Source organism: Mycetomoellerius zeteki, unplaced genomic scaffold, assembly GCF_001594055.1.
Source record: "Mycetomoellerius zeteki isolate Tzet28-1 unplaced genomic scaffold, Tzet1.0 scaffold122, whole genome shotgun sequence".
Classification (NCBI taxonomy): domain Eukaryota; kingdom Metazoa; phylum Arthropoda; class Insecta; order Hymenoptera; family Formicidae; genus Mycetomoellerius; species Mycetomoellerius zeteki.
The window spans coordinates 282,653-310,465 of NW_017256147.1; the positions used below are offsets into that span (position 1 = coordinate 282,653).

General features: G+C 35.3%; 1 protein-coding gene across 1 annotated transcript; it reads left to right on the forward strand.

The window, feature by feature from the left end:
* On the forward strand, positions 1–27,116 carry twz (BTB/POZ domain-containing protein twz). The gene is made up of 5 exons (XM_018461423.1): positions 1–231; positions 14,116–14,202; positions 14,742–14,945; positions 24,981–25,186; positions 26,179–27,116. Exons 2-5 carry the CDS (start codon positions 14,174–14,176, stop codon positions 26,673–26,675), a joined length of 936 nt encoding a protein of 311 aa, XP_018316925.1. The 5' UTR covers positions 1–231; positions 14,116–14,173; the 3' UTR covers positions 26,676–27,116.
* Positions 27,117–27,813: the final 697 nt, after the last annotated feature.

Here is a 27,813-nt window from a genome sequence, read left to right on the forward strand (position 1 = left end):
GGTGCGCGGTGGTGGCTCGCGCCACTTTTGTCCCTCGGCCGAGAAGACACGTGAATGCAACCACGTGGTTCAGTGCGTGACACGAGAGCTGGAGATATTTACGAGAATTCTGACTGGGTGCTTCGTAGACAGTGACAAGTTTCCGCGAGCGCGACGGGACTCCAGGGTTCTCAAATTCGCAACCGTGGACACGAGAATAACCGTCAACCTGGAGTCCACGTGCCAGAAACGGTGAGTGAGTTATAATGATATATCATGATTTATAATTATTCGATTCGATCGTGAAATATATTGAAACGTACGAGCTACACCATGAGGTTTTTATGTGAATGACATAAACAAGCCTGCATCGTGTAAAGTTTGTTACAATTTATTAGATGAGATCTATTTTCGAATTGTTAAACTATAAAATGTCTCAAATAACTATCAACTAATAAAGCGTCGATATAAATCTACAACGTTGCGTATGAGGAAATGTTGAAGAACAAATTGATCGCGCGATTAACGTAATAACGTGATTAAAATGCCGATGATTGCATCGGCCAGAGTTATGATTGCTTTCTGATATAAACCTTAGACGTGATAATTAAACCTCGAGGATTATTATCATGAGATCGACAAAGACATAACATAACTCGAATCGTTTTGCTCTTTATGTCGTCAAGTATACTCCAGGAATATACATTATCGCCACGTGAATTTATAGAAAGGTTTGTCTCAATTATTTAAGTATTTATGTTACGCGAGTCTCGCTCCGAGAAAACATTCACTTATTACAAGGCTAATTTACACTTCAAAATTTGTACGGTATACTGTTTGTATCTTTCGCTGTTGTTTTACTGATCGTAGTCTTCCGGGTAAAGAAACTACATGTTATCATAATATTGCCGGTACGGAAAGTGTGTGTCTAGAAAAATCTATTTCTCTCGCTTGTTCTCTCGTACAAGATACCTTCGAAACATCGCGTGACAAACTGATATTCATATATGGAAATAGTGTACTTTCACGTAGTTAATTATGTCGCTTGTAACCCGCGAGGCGCGGCCAAGAGCGTTCCGGTGCGGAAAGTTATATCTAACGAAAGTACAGATGATTTTAGTAATAGAAAGAGATATTTCGAATTGGGAATCAAGCGATCTTGCATAATAATTTTGCACACACCGATATAGTTACTCTACCATATTCGCGTTTAATCTATTCTGTATTCATCATTCAATGTTTTGAAGTTGTACGTTGCGAATTGTGTATCTTCTTCATGCTCCTTAGAGATTTCCCTCCAAAGCCTCCTTCTGGAAACTAAGGTTTAAGAGCCTTAATCTTTTAAACGTCCTTGTGTCAGCTTTTAATTGTTCATTGCGATAGTTTCTCTTCGGGAAAGAATACTATAAATCTCTGGATACCAAATAATTACAACGTCCGTGGAGCATTTTATATGATTGAGCTACAGTGAAGTCAATAGAAAGTCAATCTGATCTCACGACGCGGGTAAAGAAAGTTTAATCTGTGCCAGACGTACGAAAGGGTGTCGCTGCCTCCAGAAACGAATATGTAGAAACACGACGGGACAATGCAATTGCTCAATCACTCATCGCATTCCGCCATCATCGAACAATAGTTACAGTCAATTATATACTTCACATCACGAATAATCACATGCGATGCAAAGAGGCTTTGGATAAAGATAGTTACATAAAAGTCGCTACATCATTCCATATCAATTATCCGTTGTACCTAGCCAAAGATAGAAATTATGACTTCACAATGGCCACAAAATTAACGTAGATGAGCACACAAAGAGATTTCATATAAATGATGGTTAAAAAAATTAATTATGTAGAAATTCTTTAATGGAGCTTTACCACTTTTTAATTTTAAAGCTTATATTCTAAAATTAAAATTTTTTTATAATTATATGTTCATAAATTATGTCTGTAATCTAAATTACAATTTAATTCTTTAGTGCGTTTGTGCGAGACTGAGCTGCAAGTTGCAAAACTCGTAACTGACGAATCAGTACTCTTCTCGTCTTGACGCAACGAGCTATAAAATCCGAGGAAAAAATATCAATTAAAAGTTAAATACTTAAAATAATTGGCTACATAATTATGCGCGAAACGTGCAGAAAAAAAGCCGGAGTATAAATATGATATAAATAAAATTAAAAAATTTGATTTTAACACGGTATAATTGTATGATCAATCGAGTAATTAATTGAAAACAAAAATTAAAGTGAATTTGTAGTTTTATAATTAAATAGTTGACATGGAGAACGTGATGTAATTTTTGATCCTATACGCTTTTTTCTTCTGGATTTTATCCTTCACTGGTTTAAGTATCTCAACGCGATTATTACGCATCAATGTACAGTTATATTTAATATTTAGTTTACGATAGAATCTAGTATCACTTAACGAACTTAGAAGATAAGCAATTTCGCACATTAAATCAGCATAATACAAACGGTAATCGTAAAAACATGATTAAGTCCATATAACCATAATTTAATTACGTATAATTTCCATGTAGTAACAAAAAGGAAATTTTAATTGAAATTCTATAAAACTCATGTAGCATTATAATAAACACTCGCCAATTCTGTACATCGCGTAAATCACGAACTCGGCCGTTCTAATGTGGCAAACTTTGTTTGCTTCTCCATAAACGCGCGAATGTATAGGCGCAGAAAAAATAATATTAGATATATATACACACACATATATATGTATATATACATATATATTGCAGCAACTTTTCAAAAATTGGTTGCAACGTAATAGTCGATGTGCACCTCGAGCTATAAAAGAGAGGGGGCGAGGGAAGGAGTGCGCGTAACGCGATGGATGAAGAGAGAACCATAGAACGAGAAAGAGAGAGAGAGAGAGAGAGAGAGAGAGAGAGAGAGAGAGAGAGAGGGAGAGAGAGAGAGAGAGATTGAGAGAGGCAAAGGGCCGCAGGGGGAGGAGGATTGCTGGCATTTCAGAACGGATGTGGGCTCTGTGGAAATTGTGCTGGGATAGGAAAAGGGAGGTTGGAAACCGGCTGGAGGGATGGCCGGGGGCGCAGACGCGCGCTCTGCAGTTGCCGTAATTAGAACCGTGCGCCCCGAGCACATAGCCCGCGGCTGACGAGTCTCCTGCGGACCGAAATTATTCATGAAGCCGCGCCACCCACGGCGAAATTTTCTCGTAAATATTTTGCCTCGTCCGAGATATCGCCCCGAATATACGTGTACGTACGTACGTATGTTTGCGCGAACGACGATCGAACGAACAAATGAACGAATGGATGGACCGACCGTGCGAGTGTGTTCCGATCTACCTTTGGCCCCGTTTGGACCGCCCCAATCGACCACACCGAACCGCCCGCGCCGCATCGTCGCAATTCTCTCACAACCGGTGACCTCTGTCATTATTGCGAAAATCGAAATCGGAAGAAACGATCGTTAACCAGTGGCAAAAGCCGCAAACTGGAATGGCTATTATCGCGCGTTTAACAACCATACGTAGGTATAAGATTTTAATTGTGCGCGTAATAAATCTTGTTTTTTCCTTATATATACGTTATAATGAAGATTGCACGGCAAAAAATTGGTCGTTTTGATTTTACGTTAAATCTTGGATATATAAGTATGTGTCTAATGTGGCAAACATTTTTCATTTAATAGTTGGCGTATAGCTATGTATGATTATTCATAATGCGTCGAAGAAAAAGTAAAATTATGACGTAAGCTATATCAATATCATATACAGAAGTTATACGTTTCACGGGTTATTGTCCGTTCAGATCCATTGTTAGAATGCCATTCTAATAACGGATCTAAACAGGAGATAACCTGTGAAACGCGATAGTTTCTGTATAGAAGATACCAGTGGATGCCTCAAAAGCATAAGCTATATCGATCACATAAAATATATGACTATTTTTACGTCAATATACAAAGTATTTTTTTTAAGTATTTTCAAATTCTATAAACATAATAATCATCATTTAAGAATGAGAATATATCAAAATATATAAAGGGATTAGCACATTTACGATGTGTAAATTAATATCACGTTTTTAAAATAAAAAAATATTGAAATATTTTATACGCTGCATGTACCCATCATGTACACGCGGTATTATTGCGTGGAATATATAAAATTTTTCCAATCGTTGATTATATTAAGCCTGCAATTATATTTTGTATGTAGAACATTTTATGTAAATAAAATATACGCAGAAACCCGAAATATCAACTCTTTCTGAAAATGCGTTATTTATGGATACAGCCTGCAGCGAAAATAAATTCATAACGATATGTAATTACCTTCCATAATTAAATTAATTAAAATACTTAGCAATTACATTATAACGCGCTCGATATTTAATACCGTGGTTATTTTTGCATCGTGCATTTATAGCAAAGAATTAGATAATAAATTGATCAAAGCAATATTTTATAATCCACAAAGTTATTAATAGCTATTATGATCTTCATGAATGCTTCGCAATATACAGTCTTAGCCGAAAATATTAGGCACCTATATTTTTTCATTTATTTGGAATTCTTTTATCTGCATTGTCATCTATTGATTAATAGCATTATACATAAATTTAAAGGTTTCTCGAACAAAGGATAATTTACAATAAATTCCATAAATGATTAAAGTGCCTAATATTTTTGGCCAAGACTGTATGTAATATGCTACGATAAGCTTAAATCTAATCTTTATTTTTTCGTATATTTAACAATTTGTACATTTTGCGTTGTTAAGCAATTATTTGCACAGCAATATGTATTGATAAATATGTGTTATGCAATATGAATATATCGTAAAAAGTATGAGTTATTATATAAATAAACAAAAGAAAAATAAAAAATAAGAGTTAATAAGAGAGAGAGAAATATAAAAATATATTTATATAAAATTTATTTTTATATAAACACATATTTATAAGAAATCATATTTATTAATCTATCAATATTTTAAGAGAAATCTGTTATTCAAATGAGATTCATATTGTCGCATATTACTTGCAGCTAATTATGTGCATAATTATATAAGTGAGAAAACTATCATAAAATTATCATAAAACTAACATAAATATTAGAGGAGAAGGTGATATTATGGCCAGTGCATATATTGTAGCCCCCCTTAATATTTCCGCTATTATATAGCGAATCCTAATGATTACTTATGGAATTATTCCATAAGTTCAGTAGCTCGCCGTTACACTATGACGCTAATATACCAATACTCAATAGCCAGCACTTATTATAACGCATTTTTACTTTCAAGTATTTCGAAACGTTTCTGAAGTATACATTTTAGCATTTAATTACACCTACTTCCTCATTTTTCTTAAACTTGAGCGTATCATCACACGAATATATGTATTTTTGAGTGCGCTATTTGCTATTTAACATTTTATTTGACTGTATATATTTTGAGTTATGCAAATTTAAACAATAGCATGGCATTTTGCTAATGTGGCCCTCCATGAATATTGATTTCTAACAACCTCTTTTTTGAGGTTTTCATATCAAAATAATTATTTAATAATCGATTATTAGCTCTACTGTTAATCTATACTTTATATTACGTGTATTATTTTTAATACTGAGATTTTTAGTACTGAACAGCTTATATATGCAGAAGTTATATGAATGTATAGACATTCATTTGCATATATTTTAAAATGTTTTACCTTTTTGTTAATTTTGTAACCAAATACTGTTTTCTAAACAAAACTAACATTTTAAGGCTATTTTTACGGAAGCCACATTACCACCCTTTTTTTTCGAGTCATTATGCAATGTCGCCAAATTTCTATTAATAGTATCCTAAGTAATAAATATTTCGTAACTTTGAGTCCAGAATCGATTCAACAACATTTTAACAAATGTAGGTGTCAAGTTTTAAACTTAAATATTGATTATTAACAAAGTTATTGTGTAAAATGTAATTGGGGTGCCATAATATCACCTTCTCCTCTATTAATAGATTAAGTATACAATATTTTAAAATGATGTCGTTTTATTAAAAAATTTTTATTTTAAAAGATCTTTATAGAATATTCAAATTCATTTGTTTTAACTGGAAGAAATTAATCATTATTATTTTTAGCCATTCTTAAGTGCTAGCGCATTTTCGTAATATTAATATCCAAGAATTTAACGATAATGTCGAGAATATTAAAGACTATATAATCTATATATATCTTATTCTTTTTAATGTTATATCAATATTCGATATAGCCATAATAATTTTTGCAAGTATATTGTTTAAATTTTACTGAGATTTTCACATCAGAAAATTGCATTATCGTTTGAAAATTAAGAATAAGTTTTTTCAGATTTTTGAAAAAAAAATTTTTAATTAAAAATATTCTCAGAAAGAAAACAGTGTGGAGCACCGTTGTACGGAACCTACGCACCAATGCGCTTCCGCGCCATGCGGTTCGTTTCTTAAAATCTATCCGCGCTAGGTGCACACCTGGTCATACTACAGAGTATACGCGTGTTGCAATATACTGGCGTTGCAGTGCATGAAATTCCTATAGGCCGCAGCTTATGCACGTCGTCTCGGTCAGAGTTTCCATCTCGTAGGGTAAGTAGGTGAGTAAGTGGTAGGAATAGGCGAGGATGAAATGGAGCAAGACATGCATTGGCGCGTGTCGGGAGTGCCTCTTTGGCTCCACGGCAACGGAACAGGCCGCGGGTTCGCGTTACGTGGGCAGGTACGTGTCTACATACTTCGCGTTGCCCGACGTAAGCAACGATGTGTGCAACAACCGCTCGTAGATATAGGTAGATAGGCACATACCTGCCTCATACGAGGCAGTATCGTCGAGGCACACTGACAGAGCAGAGCCTGAGAGAGAGAGAGAGAGAAAGAGAGAGGAGGGAGAGAAAGATTTACACCGCGGCTGGTATACGCGCTTCTCGAATGTGTATCCTTTGCGTGTCTTGTACCCACCCGATGAAATATTATAAAAAGCTCGGACGAACGTATAATATTCGACACGATAAAAACGCCCACGGCGAGTATGACGATGCATTTAGTATCTTGGTTCTTATATTGACGAATGACGTGTACCTAAAACGTACACGAGGAATCGCGATCGAGAGAACCAATGTCTCGCGTTATGGATTTATTTATTCCCGTGAACATCAAATAATGAAGAAATGGATGCGATGATATCCCACGCTTATGGAATTCGTATAATAATTATTTCACTCACTGCAAACGTGTTTTACATTTTTTTCGACGAATCCTCGCGAAACAAGTTCGACAAGCTTATTGCTGACCCGGAAATAGAATTGAGTACGCATGTTGTAGAAGATGAATTTAAATTGACGATTCGATAAAAACATATTATTTGAGTTCAACAGCGTTTGACTGCAATTTTTCCGACTAACTCTGAAAATGCTTACACAGCTTGTAAACAGCGAGAAAAGTGCTAAATACGGAGTGCAATTATCGTTCGGAAAACGACAGTCGCGTCGTTAACGATCGTTAAAGCCTCTACAGGGCAATAAGTGGCCGTGCATTGAAATAAGTACGCATAATTTTGCGGGTAATGATTCTCTAGTAGCCGGGAACTATTCACGTCTGTCTATCGCCTGCATCCGACAAGTGACGTTCCGGTAATGAAGTACCAGGTGGTAAATACAGGAGTAACGAAAAGGACGCGCGGGAACAGCAACGGCGCAACGTTGCAACTGAAAACCTTAACAAGGCACACACAATCGTGCGGCTTGCAGCACGACGACCACCGTTATACGAGTAGCATCCGATTGGGATAGCAATTAATATCATAAAAGCTTTCTCCGGCAACCATCGTGCGATTATTCGTTGAATCCACCGTTCAAACGGCTTTCAATATATTAACGATAATTACACTAAATTTCCGCGAGGCAATTCACGGTGATCAATATAACGACATAAAAGTACAAAAAATTTTAAGTGCAAATAAACATGACTGGGAGAGATGAAAAGATATATAAATAATGAAAGGTAATGCATGCGCGAAGCCATTAATACAGATATTTGTTTGGTAAAATTCATGATTACTTGTATCAACTCTGTGCTATCACTTAGCTGATTTTCACCTAATGGAATAGGTGAAATTCATGGAATTATTCAAAATTAAAATTTATTAAGGATAAAATACGCATCGTTTTCTGCGTCGATTTCTAACGTCCACTTTGTCTTTTGATATTATTTTTTTAATTTCGGGAGTTCTTTCATCATGATTATTTCAGATTATTTCTGTTAATAAATACAATTCGAAATACATAAAACACAAAACGCACTCTTCAATTCGTGCTAAAATTGCTCAAAACAATTAAAAACAAGTCGTAGCCTAAACATTAATACATTAAACATTTTATTCCATGCTGTTTTATGTGCGTCATGTTATATAATAAATTATTATTATCGGCTGCAAGTTGGATAAAATGTTAAAACAGCATCACAATATGAATATTCATCGAGTTGATCCGCGTATTTCAATTTATTTAGTTTTAATGTATTTATGAAAAAAGTATCATGTTTCTTCTTTGTTCTATATAACATGCCGTACAATAAATATTGTTAAATGCTAATTAAAATTCCCCTTGCAAAACATAGATTGTACCGCATCGTTGAAACAGAAAAGACTTTGTGTTACAAATGCATTCTACACAATGTTTATCTTGAGAGATTAAGTAATGGAGATGATGAGTGTCACGACACGTTTAAAATCGCCGATGAAGTTGTTAATCGCCGCGAATAAATGAACCGATCCATCAATCAACTGAATTGTGGTAGCTTAATGCACTTATCAGAACGCCACGAGTCTCGAGAGTAGGTATAACTACTATATAGCCAATCAAGGAGGGAAAGGTGAAAACGCAGATCCATTGTTCGATTCGTGATTTAATACTTGTTTCTTCAACAAATATTGTAGAAGAGTTTCGAGCAACAATCTACACAATCGCTACGCTCACTACGAATTAGAATTTAAGTTTTGATAATCAAATAATATGAATTTATGGATTATTAAAAGTTTGTTAGAGATTATTAAATGGAAAGTATTCACGTTATACAATCTGCAAAGTGCGGCTGAGCAAAGCTATAAGTAAGATGTTGTTACAAAACTGTGATAGATTAGCACAAGCCTTACGAAACGTTTGCATAGCGACGATTGAGAGCTGAATAAGCACGTGCTTTCGCATAGAGAGTAATATTTTTAAAAAGGTACATTTCCATGTCATACTATACACATTATGTCATTAACATTTGTCAGAGTTTTCTTTGCTAGTAAAATTTTTACAATAACCTTTTCAATTCTACAAATTGTAAAAAATATTTCATCAAATGACACAACTCCAATCTTTGGCATTAAAAACATTTGGAACATTTGATAGTCTCTATTACTTCCCTCTTCGTGAAAAAAAAGAAAACGTAATACTTTAGAACTTGCATCCATTGCGATCCTCAATTATAATCCATGTTCTCAATTTTTACCAAAATGCAACACCACCTGAGTCAGTTTCTTTTGTTTACATTTGTATTTGTGTAAAGGTATGTGTGTACAATGCGTTTCTTGAAAATATAGCAATCAAAGTATATGCGTTTATGGTGTTGGTACTGAAATGTCAGATGGTTAAATTTATTTGATTAATCGTATTTGAAACCTTGATATACCGGCCTATACATACAAATAATGCGATACAAATGCAGTAGATATCTGGATGAATTAAAGCCTTTGTGGAATACAGATAAAACTGCATTGCTCCAAAAATAAGAATATCTAAATAAATGTAAGAGATCGAATTGATAATTTCTAAAATTTATTCGAAATATCGTATTATTTCGAGAAAACCAATGTACTAGCTGGTGCAAAGATTACGTTCTCTAGATTATGACGTTAATAACATTGCGGTTCGAACGTTCATGTGCGCTCGCAAATGGATCCATTACAAATATTATTCAGAGAGAGCCGATCTGACTGGCCCTCATAATGAAATCACCAGAGGGAAATCCAGTCGACTGGTCTAAATGAATTCACATGCGGTATCATTTCATCACTTTGTGGTTCCGTCTGATGTCTCTGTTATTTTAGCTTTGTACCCGCATGAGTATAAACAGACAAGATTTTCAAAAAGATCGATAGAAACGGTTTTAATAATTAAAACTGATCATTCGCATATATATAGGAAAGTCCAATATTTTATCTCAAATGTTAGTTAGTTCGCGTATAATGTGATATTCTGCCCAACGAAATTTCCTGGCCAAATAAACTGTTTTCCAAATAAATAGATGAAAAATGACGCGTATTCCTCTCTCGTACATGTATATTCTTTATGTGTGTACAAGCTTACATCATGTATGTTTATTTTTAAGTTATTTCAAATTTAATCTAATATAATTAAAAAAAATTTTCTATCACTTGTGACTCGCGAATATGTTAACTCTTATATTTGTTAAATTTGTCCAAAGTTTACATACTCGTTTAATTACACTCCTTTGTGTAATTTTCTTCACTCACGTGAGCTTTTTGAACTTTTCTACAAAATGGTCCTGTAGTTGACTCATTTTCACGTCTGTTGGCAGACTTTCCCAATGATACATCATCGCCCGATGTATAACAGATCGCTTTCAAATTTGCATACGCCGACGTCCTCGGGCCATTGAACGTCCACGTAAAGTTAGTAGTGCTCTTCTTCTGTGCACGACATCGTGCACGCGCGCGTCCTTAGCGCGTGTTAGCCGCCTCGCCGTGTCCTCGGGCTGTGATCACCTTAACGCGAATTTATACGTTTTGCAGCGTGTGTCGGTGGTCGCTCGCTCGCTCACTCGTTCACTCGTGCGTACATATCAGAATTGTATCTGGGTAAGAGGCTCCGATGGCCTCGGGTAATAACGCGGATATCACGGTGTCGTTGCGGACGATGTCGCGTCTCGCATCACCTTACCCGTCTCCTGCCTCTTCCTTACTCGTCATCCTTTCTAATTTGACGTTCGAGAGGCGACGACGTTACGTTGCATCTTCACGCCCGGTGAAACGCTTTTCGCCTTCGCGACGTCGGACGCGTGCCTGCCAACATGAACTACCACTTGCAGCTTGTATTTCTACACGCGGTCTGTACTCTACGTACGGTATTATTAAGGTCAGATGGATATATTAGAATCTAAATGACCCGGCAGGTTTTGCTTCACAAAGGAAGATGTAAAAAAACCGATTTCTGCTCAAAAAGATGTTTTTGCTCAAAGAAAATATTTTTTTAGATTTTTTTGTAGACCTGGATACAATAAAATTATTAAAAAATTTGTGGAGTTTAGAGAACACTTCGAAAATTGAGCAAAAATATTAAAATTTGGATAAATATATCATGTTCATGCTCAATTTTTGAAGTGTTCCCTAAACGCTATGAACTTTTTAATTATTTTATCGTATCCAGGAAGTCAAAATCTACAAAAAACAGTATTCCTTTCATTTACATCTTTTCAGGTCAAAATCGGTCCCTTTTTAACATCTCCCTTTTGGATATCTCAGTCGCAGACACAGTGTCCATTTGAAAATTATTCTAATACGTTGTACGTATAATGTCACATTAACAAGGAAGTCGTATTAGTACGCAGACAGTTGTACAGATAGTACATTATAATTGTGTATCCTCTGTTCCACCTATCTTTATCCGTGCGCGTACCCGTTGGCGCATATGCGGATGTATGCATGTAATAAAACTATCTGCGTATGAGATACAATTGGCTCGAGGCATCGCCACGTCGCAGTGGACGTTATTGCGGATATCGTTACGGCAATCGTCCTGATGGCTTCCATATTCTAGGATTTCTTCGTGAACGCGCAATGCGAGAATCTTGAAAATCTCTTTACACTCAACGTGCCAGGCTCGCTTCAGTCGAGATCGTAAACGTTTTAAATATTAATCTTACTACGAAATGTGTGTGCTGCAACGTGTCGAATTATTTACGTAAATTGTTTGTTACATACGTAAATACTAATTTCTATATTGAATTAATTGTCGATTTTACGCATGTAATTATGCATAATGATAAGCGAGTGGCTTCAGTACATCGACCGTAATGTACATTCGTACACCGACCAATCGCCCCGAGGTACTCGAACGACCATGATGATCATCGCCATTGTTATAGCTATATCGTGCTTCAGATTCTTCTTTCGTCGGCGCTGCCGGTCATTTCAACGTTGTATTATGAGCATACCTGAATCAAAACTATATTCCGTCCGCTCTCATATATATTGATAAAATTCAATTCATTTTTCTACTGTTTTCTTTTTTCGTTTACCGTGTGTCGTTAAATTAAATGATTTAAAGATACATAAGCAAACAAAAAAATACAAAAAGTAGATCCAATATCAAATTGATACAATTTCTGGAAAAAGCAAATATTGTGTAGGAAAATAATCAAATGGTAAAAAAGAAGAAAATAATAACATTAGCCCTTCCGTTGCTTTTTCTAGTCCAATAACGCTATCGTGATTTTTCATTTCGCTCATATCTGACATTCAAACATGCTTTCAAACATGGAGAATATGATTGAAGTGCCGTCAAAACCCATTAATTTCGCCGCAATACCGTCAATGCACGATCATCGAGGACGACACGTGTTTCCACGCGAGAGCGCGACAATGATCGATCTCTCATCGACGCTAAAGATCACAACAATAACGCGAATTAATCCCGTACGCAAGTATTCGTTTCTATACTCGTAAATGCATAGCTCCACATAAATCTCTCGATTAGCCCGCGGCACCAGCGCGGCCGTGATGGCCGTTGTTGCTCGTCCGCCTCCGCCGACTCCACACCATCTCTTACTCTACTCTTTTACCCGATGTCCGACTTGCGACGACCGCCGCACCGGTTCCCCACCTTCGAACAGAAGAGAGGCATCGGGCGCATCGCTCGGCGACCTCTCGCAGCGCGGCCGAGAAAAGGCGCTGCATCGCATTTCGCGGCGTCTCCCGCGGCGATGCACCGCAACGGCCGCGGACTGATGTGGGCGAGGGTAGGTGGGTGGAGGAGAAAACCGGTACCCCCTCACGTGCCGTGTCTTCTGACCATCGCGAATTCTTTGCTGGACGGTGGAAAACGAGTACCGCGACGACTAAATGCGTCCTTTCTTCCCGTCTCGAGTCTCAACAATTATTACGACGCACACAGCGAGATTTTATGAACGAAAAATACTGGGTAAAACCAAGATAGATCCATATTTCGATATTGAATTGTAATTTGTTAATTGGGATCGATCATAACAAGTTATAGAAAAACATATATGCTCAGATAAATATTGAATTATTTAACCAAGATACGATATTTAAAAAGCTCAAAATATAGATATCTTTTTTGTACAAGCAGCAGTCTGATGGAAACGGTAGTTTACGTTGAAATTATATAAATTTTGAATTTGTTTTTATTATTTCTTGTTGGTTCCTTTCAGCAGCGCGAGATTCTCTTGGTCGCAAAAACCATGTATTAAACTATGCAAAGCAGGCCTTTGGATAATAGCTAACATAATATGCTGGCCTTTCATGAGCACGTAGTAATGAAAATTCGAGGGGGTGCCTCTAACTCGTGAACCAAACTGACCAACCCTTTCCACTGAAAGCGCGCTTAAAAGAATACCCTTGGACGGCCGGTACCTAGCACCCGCCAAATATTGTTTCGCCGCTAATTGCCTTATTAATGCATATGAGAATTTCGCATTAATGTTCCAAGCTCTCAGTCGATTCAGCATTGCCGATGTTTGACCAAAAACAATAGCTCGTTAAACTAGCGTTATCGTCGTCCGCGACCAGCCGTAAGGATCGATACGTTAAATCGACACCTGTATTACGCCTAAAAGGTATAAGCGTTGAACACATAACGAAAATTTCATACGATCGGCTCTAATTTGTGGTAAATGTTACGTGAAATCCTTCAATCGAAATATAATTCCACACAAGAGGAAAACAAGGAAATTAAAGATATACTAATTTATGTTAGTCACATGGAAAAATGGCTTGTGCGTACATTTTACATTTAACTTATTGTTGTAAAATTTATATTTAACTTTTATTGACAATGCTTACAACTAATATCCATGTTTTTCATTTCAGACGGAAATGTGAGGCCGATGGGAAGGAGGCGAAGGCGGAGCTGACGGCGCAACGCAATATGTTCCCTAGCGCTCAAATTAAAATGAGGTAAATAAGTCTACATCCGAGTTCCAATATAAGTCGTCCCAGAATAGTCTATTCGAGAAAGAGTTATATAACTCAGAGTAAAATTCTCTCTCCGTAAGCGTCATTTAATTTCATACATCGTAAATCACAACGTCGACGATTTCATAGCTCATAGTTCGCCTTCGTTTGATTAGCTTCCTGGTCGTGCTTAGAGTTGCATATAAAATTATATAGAATGTAGCACAAGAACTCACGCAATATGAAATATAACAGAGCCAATTATTTAATTTACAATAGCTATGTATAGCTTTTCTGTGAAATGTATGTATCAAAGGTAGAAATATATGAAGTCTCAATTTATACTACAGTTAACAGTTAATAAATAGAAAAAGTTTTATATTGCTATTCTGAGATTTTTAAATAATGATAGCACAAAAATGGAAATTTTCTCCGATTTTTATTCGATTACGACACGAGATGCAAAATTTTCTGCGAGCAATTCTGATTAGCAAGCTGTAATCTTATCGTGTCTAATATCAAAAGTGTTATTTTTTTTTCAGATTGCTGTCGCCAAGCAGTTCGCCGGCCACCTCGCCCACGATGTCGAATTCCTCGTCGCCAACACCACCGACGCCGGCGGCCCCGGCTTATAACCAGAAGATGACCGGTATTCCTTGCGTAGCGGCCGCTTCGAGGTACACTGCACCGGTTCACATCGACGTCGGCGGCACGATATACACGTCCTCCCTCGAGACTTTAACGAAGTAAGAATACGTACACTTAAAAAATTTTTAACAATCACCCATAGGTCGAGAATAAAACGACGCGTTTCCGCGACTTAATAAGTGCCATAAAAACTTAATTTCTATCATTAAGAAGCATTAAACGTCAACGATTCAAGACGGAGATTTACAAATGGAATAACTTATGCCGTTGATTCTTATTAAAGCTTTGTGTGCATATGTCGAAAAAAAAGCATGTTATTTTTAGAAATTATATATACAAAAGACAATTTTGTTGAAATATCTAAAAATTTAATTAGATACAGACCTGAAAAATAATTTTGTTGAGCCTGATTACACCAACGTTACTTTAACTTTAAGCAAGACTTAAATTCTCTCTCTTTCTCTCGACTTTAAAAAGAGAGAAGAGGAGAGTTTTAAGCCTTGCTTAAAGTAAAAGTATAACGTTGATGCAATCGGGTTTTAGATTATCAAAATAATGTAGGATGCTCAAATTGGTTGCTGGAATGTCAAAACTTTTTGCTGCATTACTCATCATGTTGAAGATTTCTATGTAATTAGATTTGGATAACGTAACAAAATTATTTAGATCTATGTGCAGCTAAATTTTTAGACTTCAGCAAAATTATTCTTTCCGTGTACATATTCAGGAAAATATTTTCCGTCCTAACAAAAAGAAGACAATGATAAATCGAGTGAGTTATATACCTATCGGGAACGGATATCTTTCGAGCCTTCCGCGAAAGCACAGAGTGTGACTTTTAAACGGCATGAAGAAATTCTAGCGAGTGAGAGAGTAGAAAGGGAGCGTGATGTCCGGATCGCGGAAACGTGACCATCGACAACGCTCCAGGATGTTCGTACTGGGCAATATCTCTGAGAACATATCGTCCGCAATCAGGCACACCGTTACCGTACCGGCAGTGTCCAAAGGCTATTTGCGGTATGCCCGTGCACTTTATGCATAAAAGAGACGTAACGTGAAAGCACAACTGCGCTTTGCTTATAGAGAGGGTTTTAATCTCCTCGAAGTATCACCCCGCAGATATCCTCTTTGCCCTGGCAAGAAAAAAGAATCTAAGAGTATTATGCTCCGCATGATTCCGACTGGTATAAAATAAATCTCTGACACTAAGAGTAAAATCTAATGATATAAACGTATAATTAAATTAAAATCATACATGGACTTTAATGATCGGTGTAAGTATTATGTATTACTCATAACATTAAATTTTCTGCTATCTATTCTTCTCTTTCCTTTCTCGTTCTTCTCCATCTTTTCAAGAGGAATAAATTAATAATCGTTAAATTATTTATATTTAATAATGTCATACGTTTCACTTGTGCAATAGATTAGATTTTAAATTGATATACACGGCAACAATTTAATGACTATTAGACATAATATCTAAATTATTAAATGTCGCCGTAACCTCATGATCTTCGTTTCGAGTAATGCTTGTTACATGAGCTTAATACGCTATCTTCGACACGAGTGAATATCCAGCGCGCTTAGCGGCGAGGAAAATTGTTCCTTTCACAAGGAGATCACGAGTGCACGACGTCAGAATACAGTATACGTAGATACAGCATCAGTAAACCGCGATAGATGCGTTCGTGAGAAAGCTGATCATAATTGACAGGTGGTCTTATCGTTCGTCTCGTTAACTGAATAGGCAATGAGTTCTGACTTGCTGCGAAGATGTTTCTATCGAGACTATCCATAATGAATGAGCGAGAGAATCGTGACGGATACCCTCGTACTCGTTGGTACTGATATTGTCGAACTTCTTATTAAACAATTGAAGTAAAAACAAATGCAAAGGAAAATTACAAAAAAAATTTATTTTTTATCTTAAAATGTATGTAAAGAGTATGTTAAAGTAAAAAAATAAATAAAATTGATTTAATCGATAATTTGTAGTATCGTGTAATATATTATTTTGTAGGATATACGCCAAAAATAATTGTTAAACAAGCACTGAATTAATTATATGATGACAAAATTAATCCTAACTCACATTTTTCATTACTACAAAAATTATTATAATGCTACTTTTGTTTTAAAATATTACTTTTAATATACATATTACTAAAGTAATTTAACAGATATCATATGATTTTTCTTGTTCAAAAATTTGTTTTTAACAGATAAACTTTTAAATTTTTTTTTAATGTTCAAATAAGATTTGTATTAGAAAACAATTTTATATTATCTTCAAAAAGTAATAATGAAAAGAAGTTCAAAACAAACAATAACATCATAATAATTTTTAAGTGAAAAATGATAGTTATATTAATTTCGTCATATAATCAATTCAGTGCTCGTTTAACGATGACGGATCATTTTTTACGTAATAGCTATCTTGTAACGCGAAATAGTTCGAAAATCGTTAGATCGCAAGCAACTAAACTGAGCTAAAACTAACAACAGTATGCGATAGGTAAATTTACACGCGATGCATGAATTATCGTTAGTCGAGTTAGTGGAGCGCAGGTCCGTTTTCTATGAACCGTTACGGCGCGCATCGCGAACACACCCGTGATTTAATCTGTGAAAATGTCGACAGGATAAGTGTCGCCGACGTATCGAGCAACCAGCAAAAGTGCAAAATGAATATCACGTAAAATCGACAGCTTGCCCGCCCCGCTCCGCCATCTCCGTCGTCACACTTCGTTGCACCTTCCTCCCTCATTACACGACGTGACCTTATTGCTTTGTCGAAAGTATCAGCCGATACTGGCTCGGCTACGTCATGCGTCGTAAATGAGAATATCGCACAAATATATTATATATTAACATGACAACAACGATATCATTCGATAACATGTTTCTAGTAAAAAGAATTAATTTAAACATGTCTAATCTTTTTTCTATTCGTGCTAATTCTATTTATAATTAGTTTATCGAATCGTAAGTTCACTTTAGACGATTTATAATTCGCGACTAAATTCGGAATAGAATTCTATCCATAATATTGCGTGTCGTGTACATAGAAAATATTTGAAGAAGTAAAATACACATACATAGAAAATATGTATATCACTGATATGTCTTTTCTACATATCACTGATATATACTCGTATTTTCTACATATATGTTACACGACACGCAATATTATAAATAGAATTCTGTCCCAAATTTGGTTATGAATTATATAACATCTAAAATGAGCTTAATGGTTCACGCTGGTGACTACCATCATTCTTTCCGTTCAAATGAATCATAAATTTAATTAACGAAATGACACACGAGTTTCCGCTTATTCGTTTTGTACATCGATAATGAAATATCATCAGCACCACAAAAATCATACACAGACTACCATCTGACAAAGCAGATTTGCAATCTCTATATTATGCAATTCTGTTTTGCGTTTGACAATCATCGCGTCACGTTGCTTACCCATTAGCATGCATTTAATTATCCTCACAACGGAATAAACGCATCGATCAGAGCTTTCCCTCGCATTAAAACGATATTAAAATTGTTTCACAAGAGAGTAGACCATATATTACTCAAGTAACTGATTTACAGTAGCTACATCATCGCTGTCATTTAACGATATTGATGCAGTTACTACACTTAGAATTCCTAGCGCTGTAGTTCGTGCTGACGCTTATACGCCAGCTGGCTAACGATGTGCTCTAGAATCATGCGACAAGAAGATAACAATAATAAGTACGATGCGAAATGATTGCCGGAAGACATGTCCTCGAACTGAAGTAATAATCCAGTCATTCTAAGGAAACTCGAAATGGTTGAACAATTGTAAGAGATGTCTAACGTATACACAGTGAACAAAAATCCCGGAACAGCGGAATATCTCAGAAAGTATGCATCTTTTAGAAAAATATTTCTGACAAAAGTTGTTGAGTTTAAAAAGATTTATTTACTGATCTTATCAATTTGATCTTAAGTAGTGTCGCTAAGGTCAGGTCAAGATCAAATTGATTTTTTTAAACTGAAACCCCTATTTTTTTATTCTATATTCTTATACTTTATCTCAAGAGTTCTTTAAAAAAACACTATAACAAAATATTATTTCGTTAAACACTTTTTGAGTTATAAGGCTTGAAGGATTACCGGACTGCCGGCATTAGCAGTAATTATCTAAGGTGTCAAACTGATAGTTAAAACCTAAATGTCATTCAAACTCGTGATCTTGATGTATCAAAATCAAGGTCTTTGGAGGTTATTTCTCTTATTTTCATTTATAGTATAAATCCCTGAACGACAGATTCAATTTAAATCGTTAAATCTTGTTAGTACGCCTAAAAGGTGTCATTGATGCCTTCTCATTTAAAAAATTGATTCTACATATGTGTGTGTAATATACGTACATATTACGTACATATCAATAATTTTGTAATATTAATACTGAAATGCAATTTTGATGTAATAACTGATTGTAGAGGAATACAAGTATATACTTTTTTCTTGTTTTTTTTTTATGTTTCCATTCCTTTTTTGCGAGCAACTAAAAAATAATAATTTTTTAGTAATATTATTGTTGTAGAGAGAGAGAGAGAGAGAGAGAGAGAGAGAGAGAGAGAGAGAGAGCAAATAAACTAATAAACCATCTAAAGGCATCAATGACGCTTTCCGTACAATAAGATTACATTTGATGTTCTTAGATAAAGATAAGAATTTATTTTTCTTTTACTTTTATCGTAAGCGACTAACATTTTCTCAAGTGAATTTCAACCAAGAGAAAAAAATTCTGATTAATTAAGGGATGTAGGTAGAATATTAGTTAAGTATATAATACACATATATTCTAAAACGCGGTATAAGTAATTAAATATTCGTGATTCATTTGCATTAATAAACGCAACGGATAGAACAGTTTCTATTAGACTGCGCATATTTAGGTGCCTCGTTTATACGACGTTATAGATGAAGTAAACAGGTCAATATAATGCACACGAATAATAAATTCACGCTGCTGATTAATTTAGTTCAATCGTCGGTGTATAATCGGCAATTTCAAAATAATACCAAACGTTTATTATCCCGTAACAACTCACCAACCTAGCACGATGTTAATTAGTAAATGTCTATTTATGCGATAACCGCAAGTTTGTATACCGAAAACGCGATATTCATTAATTTGTTTTTTACTTAATATATAAAAATATGTATATCATTTTCGAAATAGAAAAAGCAATTCTGGCACTGTATATTACACGCGTAATGCAAAATTTATTAACGCTATTTTGGTTCTATATATATATATATATATATATGCTGTGATTATATCATTTTCTTACATTATTACTTTTCCAAGCAGACAATTTAAGTTTAAAAAACATTTAGCCGAAACAGTTTTATGCTGTATAAAAATGTTAAATGGACATTATTAACGTTAAATATACGTTTATTAAACCGTAATGTCTCATAAAAATAGTATTTTAAATTAGTAAAAAACATTTAATAGACGTTACAAATATCTTATAAACGTTTTACTAACGTATATTAAATAGTTTAAAAATGTATCAAATTTCAAACATTCATTTTTCAGTTTATACGTTTATTACACAATTTCTAACGTTTATTAAACATATTTTGAACGTAACTGTGTTGCTTGAGTTTGTCGCTTAAGTCTGTCAGTTGTTTAAGTTAAATCATAGTAAATTACGTTTTAAAGCAATCATCCCGCAATTGAAATAATATTTTAACAAAACACATTCGCCAATAATTATTTAAAGAACAATTTAAAATTGAGTAATTGACTGATAAAATATTATTCTCAACATTGCAATCTTTCTAAGTTCTCCTTTGAAAATTTTACTTTATCACACAAAAATAAACATATATTATTTAAATTTAAGTATAACATTATGATGATTTCTGAATGAATTACTTTCTACACTAATTGAATTTCAATTATGAAATCCATGATAATTACTTTTTTATATCATCATGTACAATCCTTAGTTCGTAATGCAATCATATCGACCTAAGGCGAACTCCACGTGCCTTGCGAAAGATTAATCGTTGCGTATCGCATTTTCTACCAAGCGTTTACAGGAATGACGTAATAGCCGATCATTAGTCCACGCTTCCGGTATCACATAATCCCTAAAACATCGTCGATCATCCTGCCGGTTGAGAAGGCTGTACAAGGCCTCGAGGGTATCCCATGGTGGAGTACCAAGTCGTCATTTCCTCGCCCTCTAGTCGGACACGTGCAATTTAGTGGGATATAACGGAATGTCTCGGCGGATGCCCGTCTCGTTCTCGAGCTCGCACGTATCTCCGCGCATATGCGTCAGCATGGCACACATGAGCGCATTCGCTTATCCTGATTTTCGTTCATAAAATACAATTTATCGCGCAAGATTTCAGACTGGTGAAAACGCTTCTACATGCAACAATCTTTTTAGTCAATAAAAAAAGCTCAGGTAATTAAGCGAAAACAAAGATAAATATTTTATTTGTAAATCGAAATTCTTAATTGTCAATTAAGAATCTTCATATATCACATTAAAATTTTGTTAAAATAAAATTCATATATATTTTATTAAATATATCTTAGAAATATATCTTGTTATTTTTCTGTAGCTTTACGTATTAATTTACCGTAGTTTAATAAGTCTTCAAAATTAAATCTCGCGACGAATCTTTGAGGAAAAGTCAATTTGAAATTTGTCGAGGAATAACTATGTAAAATGCAGACGACTTCGAACATATCCTGTATACGTCGAAAGCAGAGCGGAATCTGAGTGATGTGAGCCGATCGTTTAGCGTTTTCCCATAGCGAACGGATCTGACCCGGGATCGGACCTCGGTTGGTCGGTGGGCCCAAGAAATCGCCGCGGGTAATCACGGTGCTCGTCCTCCGCCCCCGGTACCGTTTCCTCCCCCGCTATCACCCCTCTTCACAGTCGTTCAGACCTTCACAAACAACGATGGCCCTTGGCCTACGAGCGCATATCTCGTTCTCGCTTCTCTCAACGGTATCACTTTCGCACTTTCTCTCTCTTGTTTTCTATTTCTTAATGCAAGTTATTTCGTCCGTTTCCATTTTTATGAGCATACTTGTTACATCTTTCTTGAGAAAATAAAACACAAAGTATAAGGATTTGGAAAATTGAAAGTAAAATTAATTCGATATAGAGAGAGAAGTTTATATAAATTGATATTTTTTATTGTCTCGACTCTTCTTAAGAATTTTTTATAACGTTCATTATTGCACTTAAAATGTTTCAATCTAATACAAAAAAATGTTCGGAAAATATCTCTCACATAACAGATGAAAGAAAAAAAGAGATATTCATTTAATGAATAATAATATTCATTTAAATAGAGAGTATACCATTTTCACGTCTTCACTGGCCGAAATTACAGTGTGAATTTTAATTTACCCGCGGCAATTGCAGCGAAGAAAGAGAAGGGATTTGTTCACCGAGGAAGAGTGAAGTTTCCCTTACAATAACTCGCTTCGATATTCTATAGAAAATTAACTATACCGTATAAAATTTCGCGCACGCTTTGAGGTAAAATCCAGCGATTTTCATTTCCCCGTTCTGACAGCGATTCTCTCTCTATCCTCTTACACCAAAGTATCAGTGGGAAGTCGATAGAAAGCGAGATCATGAGGAAGGAGAAAGAAAAAGGGCGAAGGATGAAAAGAGAAAATAAGAGAGAGAGAGAGAGAGAGAGAGAGAGAGAGAGAGAGAGAGAGAGAGAGAGAGAGAGTCTCCATATATGTATATATGTGTATATCTTTGTATCTACCCCGCGGTGTCTTCTCTCTTCCTCGCTGAAGTCAGATCGCCCACAGGCTCCATGAGGCCGTCGTTATTATATATTATCGCCGTGGAAGATATGGGAACCGGCCCGAGGGGGTACCAGGTACCTACCTCGGTATTTCCCCCTCGTTGTGCCATAACGCACAACGACGAGATACACGGAGAGGAGAGCCGATTCTCCCTCTCTCGTCGCATCGCGGTCCTTAGAGTCAACCGTGCCTTCTTCCAACCGTCTTTTTCCCTATTACGTCCCCCTTCCTCCCCCCCGTCCCGTTTCTCTTCTTCCATCTCGTCCTTTTCCCAGATCATTCGTCTATTATATGCTAAATTACGACGACCTTCGGCGGTGCATGCAGCAGAACACGGCATCGCTCACGGCACGTCCGAGAACACATGCGAACAAACGCCGTGAAGCTGATTGACACGGATTCCATAAGTGTGATTCGTTTACGAGATCGTGGCATTATTAACCTTTCGCTACAGACAACAGGATATCGGACAATCCACGATTTTTCGAATTTTTACGGTAGCAATTTTTTACATGCATATCGAGAGTTTCAACTTTATATAAAAATTATGTCAAATATTATGTCGAAGAAATAAGAAGTTAATCATTTTTCATCATTAATGTTAGACTAATAAGCGCTAATAAAATCCAGATTAATAAAGTGAAATATTATAAGACAAATTAATAAAGTGAAATATTATAAGACAAAACAATTTCTCATTATCAAATTGATATAAGAACTAAATAAGGTGTACATTTAAAAAAATTGCACATAAGGAGATCAGAAATATACCTAATTACCTAGTATACATTTTTCCTCGGAAACGTACAATTATGATATTCCATATCATTACTAATAATCAAATCCTTAAGACACTTAATTAAATTCATCTCGCTACATAAAAGAATAAGAATTATAATTTTTCCTTGTCAGAGCTTCTCTTTTCTATAATTCCATAACTTTAATTTATAGCGAGATTAAATGCGTAACGAAACGTTACATTATTCTTATTATCTTCGAGATGTAATTGCGAAGCTCGGAAGGGATATCGTAATGGCAACGGTGGAGCGCAAAGATATGTAATAAGAAGATTAGCTGCAGCCTACTTTGAACGATGCAGCATTCGCGAACATGTTGTGAAACGCGTTCGAAAATGTCACGGGCACTTTCTAAAGAAGCCGGAAAAAGTGATACATACGGTGCATGGACTTGCTACTTCGAGAAACATACACACACATGCATCTGCATATCTGCTAAAGTAGATTTCATGCGCGTATCTTGCGCTGTCTTTACGATCCCACCGTTCTGTCCTCATTCACGCGTAACAAATTCCCAATTCAATTCTTCTCTATATTTCTTTTCTATATTTCGTTGTTTTCTTTCAATAATGAACGATTTTTTTAATTAAACTGAATTAAATTGAAACCTTCCGATAAATGATCAGCTAATGGATTTTATTAATGGTTGAATTTTTTTCTGATTGGAAATGTCATTTTTGTCCTACATTTGCGTTTTTATCCACGCAGATATTCAATTCCTACTTTTCAAATATCCCACAATATTCAATTCATATTTTTCGAGTATTTCACATATTCAGATTTTTTAAATATTTATTTTAAAAAATCTGAATATACATGTATTTTTGGTTCAAGAAGGCGTTTAATCAAATTATGTAAGATAACGTTATCATGATTCACTTCTTGAGCTCTCATAATAACTATAACTTACTGCTCAAACTTAATTCAGTCAGTGCGTCAAGTCGGAATTTATTAAATGAACAGCTGCTTGTACGCAACCATCAATCGCGAAAACAGCACGCAGCTACCTGAAGCGGTTTTGGCAGGTGACCAAAGTGTCAGCACCTGTCCAACACTTAGTTAGCTGTTAGTTGATAGAAAGTGTAATTTTCATGACATTAAATATACAATCCGTGTACACATCAAATTCTTAACTTCAGATATCAGATCAATTTTTATAAATAATATCAATTATGATTACGTATGCATCAGTCACGTAACAATTTCGAAGTTGAAGTCTCATGAATCAAACGCGATAATACTTTCTCGAAATTTTCTCACACGCACTTTCAATCAATGATTAATGCTCATAAGTTATAAAAATTACAACTTTCACACATGACAATCTTCGAATTAGTATATGTTAGAGAATAACTTCAATTTTAATAAAATTAGTCATCTATTTTATGCTTGTTTATTTTGGCTACTACCGTTTATTTTGTCATTGTTTCATGACAATCTTATTTTTAAAAAATCTTGTGATTTTTTTCCAGATACCCAGAATCCAGGCTAGCGAAATTGTTTAACGGCAGCATCCCCATCGTTCTGGACTCGTTAAAACAACACTATTTCATCGATAGAGACGGCGGCATGTTCCGGCACATATTGAATTTTATGCGAAATTCCCGGCTGCTGATACCCGACAACTTTGCCGACCTAGATTTGCTGCTGGAGGAAGCACGATACTTTGATATTGCGCGTAAATTTCTTTAATTTCATTTCTTGTGCTTTTTTTACTTTAACACCCGTAATTGAATTGTTTACGCGCGAGAAAGATACGGAAATCATGATTTCAATCGCATGATAAAACGGAGATAATGAATTTGCCTTTCGCGTTCTTAATATAAATCGCGATATAACGATATATCATTTCTCTTCTAATTCTCTTGACCGACTTCCAAACTGTCTATGTGCAATGCTCAACTATAATGGAATAGTAATAACAAACTCTAAAGTAGTTGTTTACTCGATTGCAGGAATAATACAGAATTCTGAGTACTAGAAAAGTTAAAAAATAAGACAATAAAATATACTTCCTCGGGATACTAATCAGTATGTAAACGGAGAGAATTTTTTCTTAGAATTTACCCTGAAAATATGACAATCGTGGGACAACATTGTATTTCGAAGAATTTTAATGTAAATCTCTCTCATTCATTAATAAAACTATAAGGAAATATAAAATAAGTTTGATCAATTTTACTGAAGTGCATGGTAAAAATCTTTAAAATATTGTATTGTATCACAACTACCATATTTTCAGAGTAAATTTTAAAAGAAAATTTTCTCCGTGTACATTTCGCGTTTCGAAAAAAATCGCATTTTACGTTCAAAATTTCCTCAAACACTTTAATAATTTATTAAACCCATTTAATAATCCTTTTAACGAAAAGAAGACTATAATATTAAGAAGTTTTTATAATACCATTTATCCAGATACGATGAACGCTAAGGTCAGATTATCTTCTTCTTAACAATTAATTAAGAAAAGGATAACGTGACCTTAGCGTATCTGGATTCACGTTATTACAAAAACTCCCTATTGTCAATAGAAACGAAATTTCATGAGCTCCCACGACCTAGTTATCAATGTAGCAAACTGTCACTATTTACGAAATCATTATTAAAACAAAATCATTTTGTCGCGTTAGAACATTTTGCTCGAATATAACGCATCTTTTTTTATTTCAGCTATGTGTAGGCAATTAGAGCAAATGAAGAAGGAGCGTATAAAGAACGGTTCGACAATGACAACAACTTCGCCAAGTCCTCCGCCCTCTGGTCAGCTCGGTGGTCGCGGCACTGCCTGCACTACGGCGCCTTGCAATCGTGATTTTGAGAAGATGCGCGGCAATGATGGCAACTGCAGCTACGAGTGCGTAGCGTTACACGTGAGCCCGGACCTGGGCGAGCGGGTGATGCTGTCAGGAGGACGGGCGTTACTGGACGAGGTGTTTCCGGAAACGACACAGGCGGTGATCGATGCGCGATCCGGCGTTGCTTGGCACCAACAGGATGCCCGTCATGTCATACGGTTTCCACTAAACGGCTACTGCAAATTGAACTCCGTTCAGGCGATCACCAGACTGCTGAATGCCGGTTTCCGGGTGGTGGCAAGCAACGGCGGCGGCGTAGAAGGTCAACAATTCTCGGAGTACCTGTTCATCAGGCAAGCCGTCAACACTTGACGGAGCACGGCGCATCAGCGCAAAACGATCTCCAAGTCGATCCGCTGCCTGCAGCGTGACCACGACTTAGAGTGAGTGCAATTGTCCAGGAGAACACCTCAAGACTGCATCGCGGATTTTGGTTATTCTAACAAAACAGAGCGGGGCATCTCGGTACAAGAATAGGAGCCTGGCAATCGCAACTGCTGTTTGATGCCGAAATATTTATAGTAATACGAAGATCTCGTAACGTGCACTAAAATCACTCAATACTATATTGAATCATGAAAAAGTGAATAAGTGAATAAAAGAGTGCGAATAAGTTTTGCAATTTACATCAATTTACATTCGTTTTACAAACCGACTTTGTCAAACAGCAACGTCTCGTTTGTATGCATACGTAAGTTACAAGAATTATTTGCATGTATTATAATCTGAAATAGTTGACGTTGAAGGCACTTAATCGATCATTTTTTTAATAATAAAATAATCATAAAACTATTGATATGCAAATTTCAAATAAAACTCGTTACATTCTGATGGTACTATTAGTAAATTTAATAATTTACATAAAATTTCAAAAATGTACTGAATAATAAAATTTTTAATAACAAATTTGAGGACAATTAAAGTCTATGTATTTTCGAATATCAAAAACATATAGCGTTTTTGTAAAAAATATGTATATTATATGTATATATAATATATATAATATATATTTTATAATATATATAATATAGTAATTATATGTATATAATTACTATAAATGTATATTTTATGTAATTATTACATATATAACAATTTTTTATGCATGATAATATATATATGTATATTCTAATGGAATAAGTTTTATAAATTTATGAAAAATTTCTAATCACACACATAACAAGCCGTTTTCAAAAAATTGTTTAAGTATTATACATTGGCATTTTTCTGCAGTTGCGACCGTTTCGCGCTTAGATGTGACTTAAACGGATCGTTGTTGATCATGTGAGAAGATATCAAATAAATTATTGCGGATATTTTTAAAGTATAATTAAGTATATAGATAGTTAAGTATATATAGATTATTTGACTCGATATATTTTGTGATAACAACGATCACATTGAGTCACATCTAACAAATATAGGCAAGTCAACAGCGTATAGCGAGCCTAAA

Coding starts and splice junctions, on each gene's coding strand:
- twz (XM_018461423.1), top strand. CDS start 14,174: ATGTTCCCTAGCGCTCAAATTAAAATGAG. Junction 14,946..24,980: donor TCCCTCGAGACTTTAACGAA/GTAAGAATACGT, acceptor ATTTTTTTCCAG/ATACCCAGAATCCAGGCTAG. Junction 25,187..26,178: donor ACGATACTTTGATATTGCGC/GTAAATTTCTTT, acceptor TTTTTATTTCAG/CTATGTGTAGGCAATTAGAG.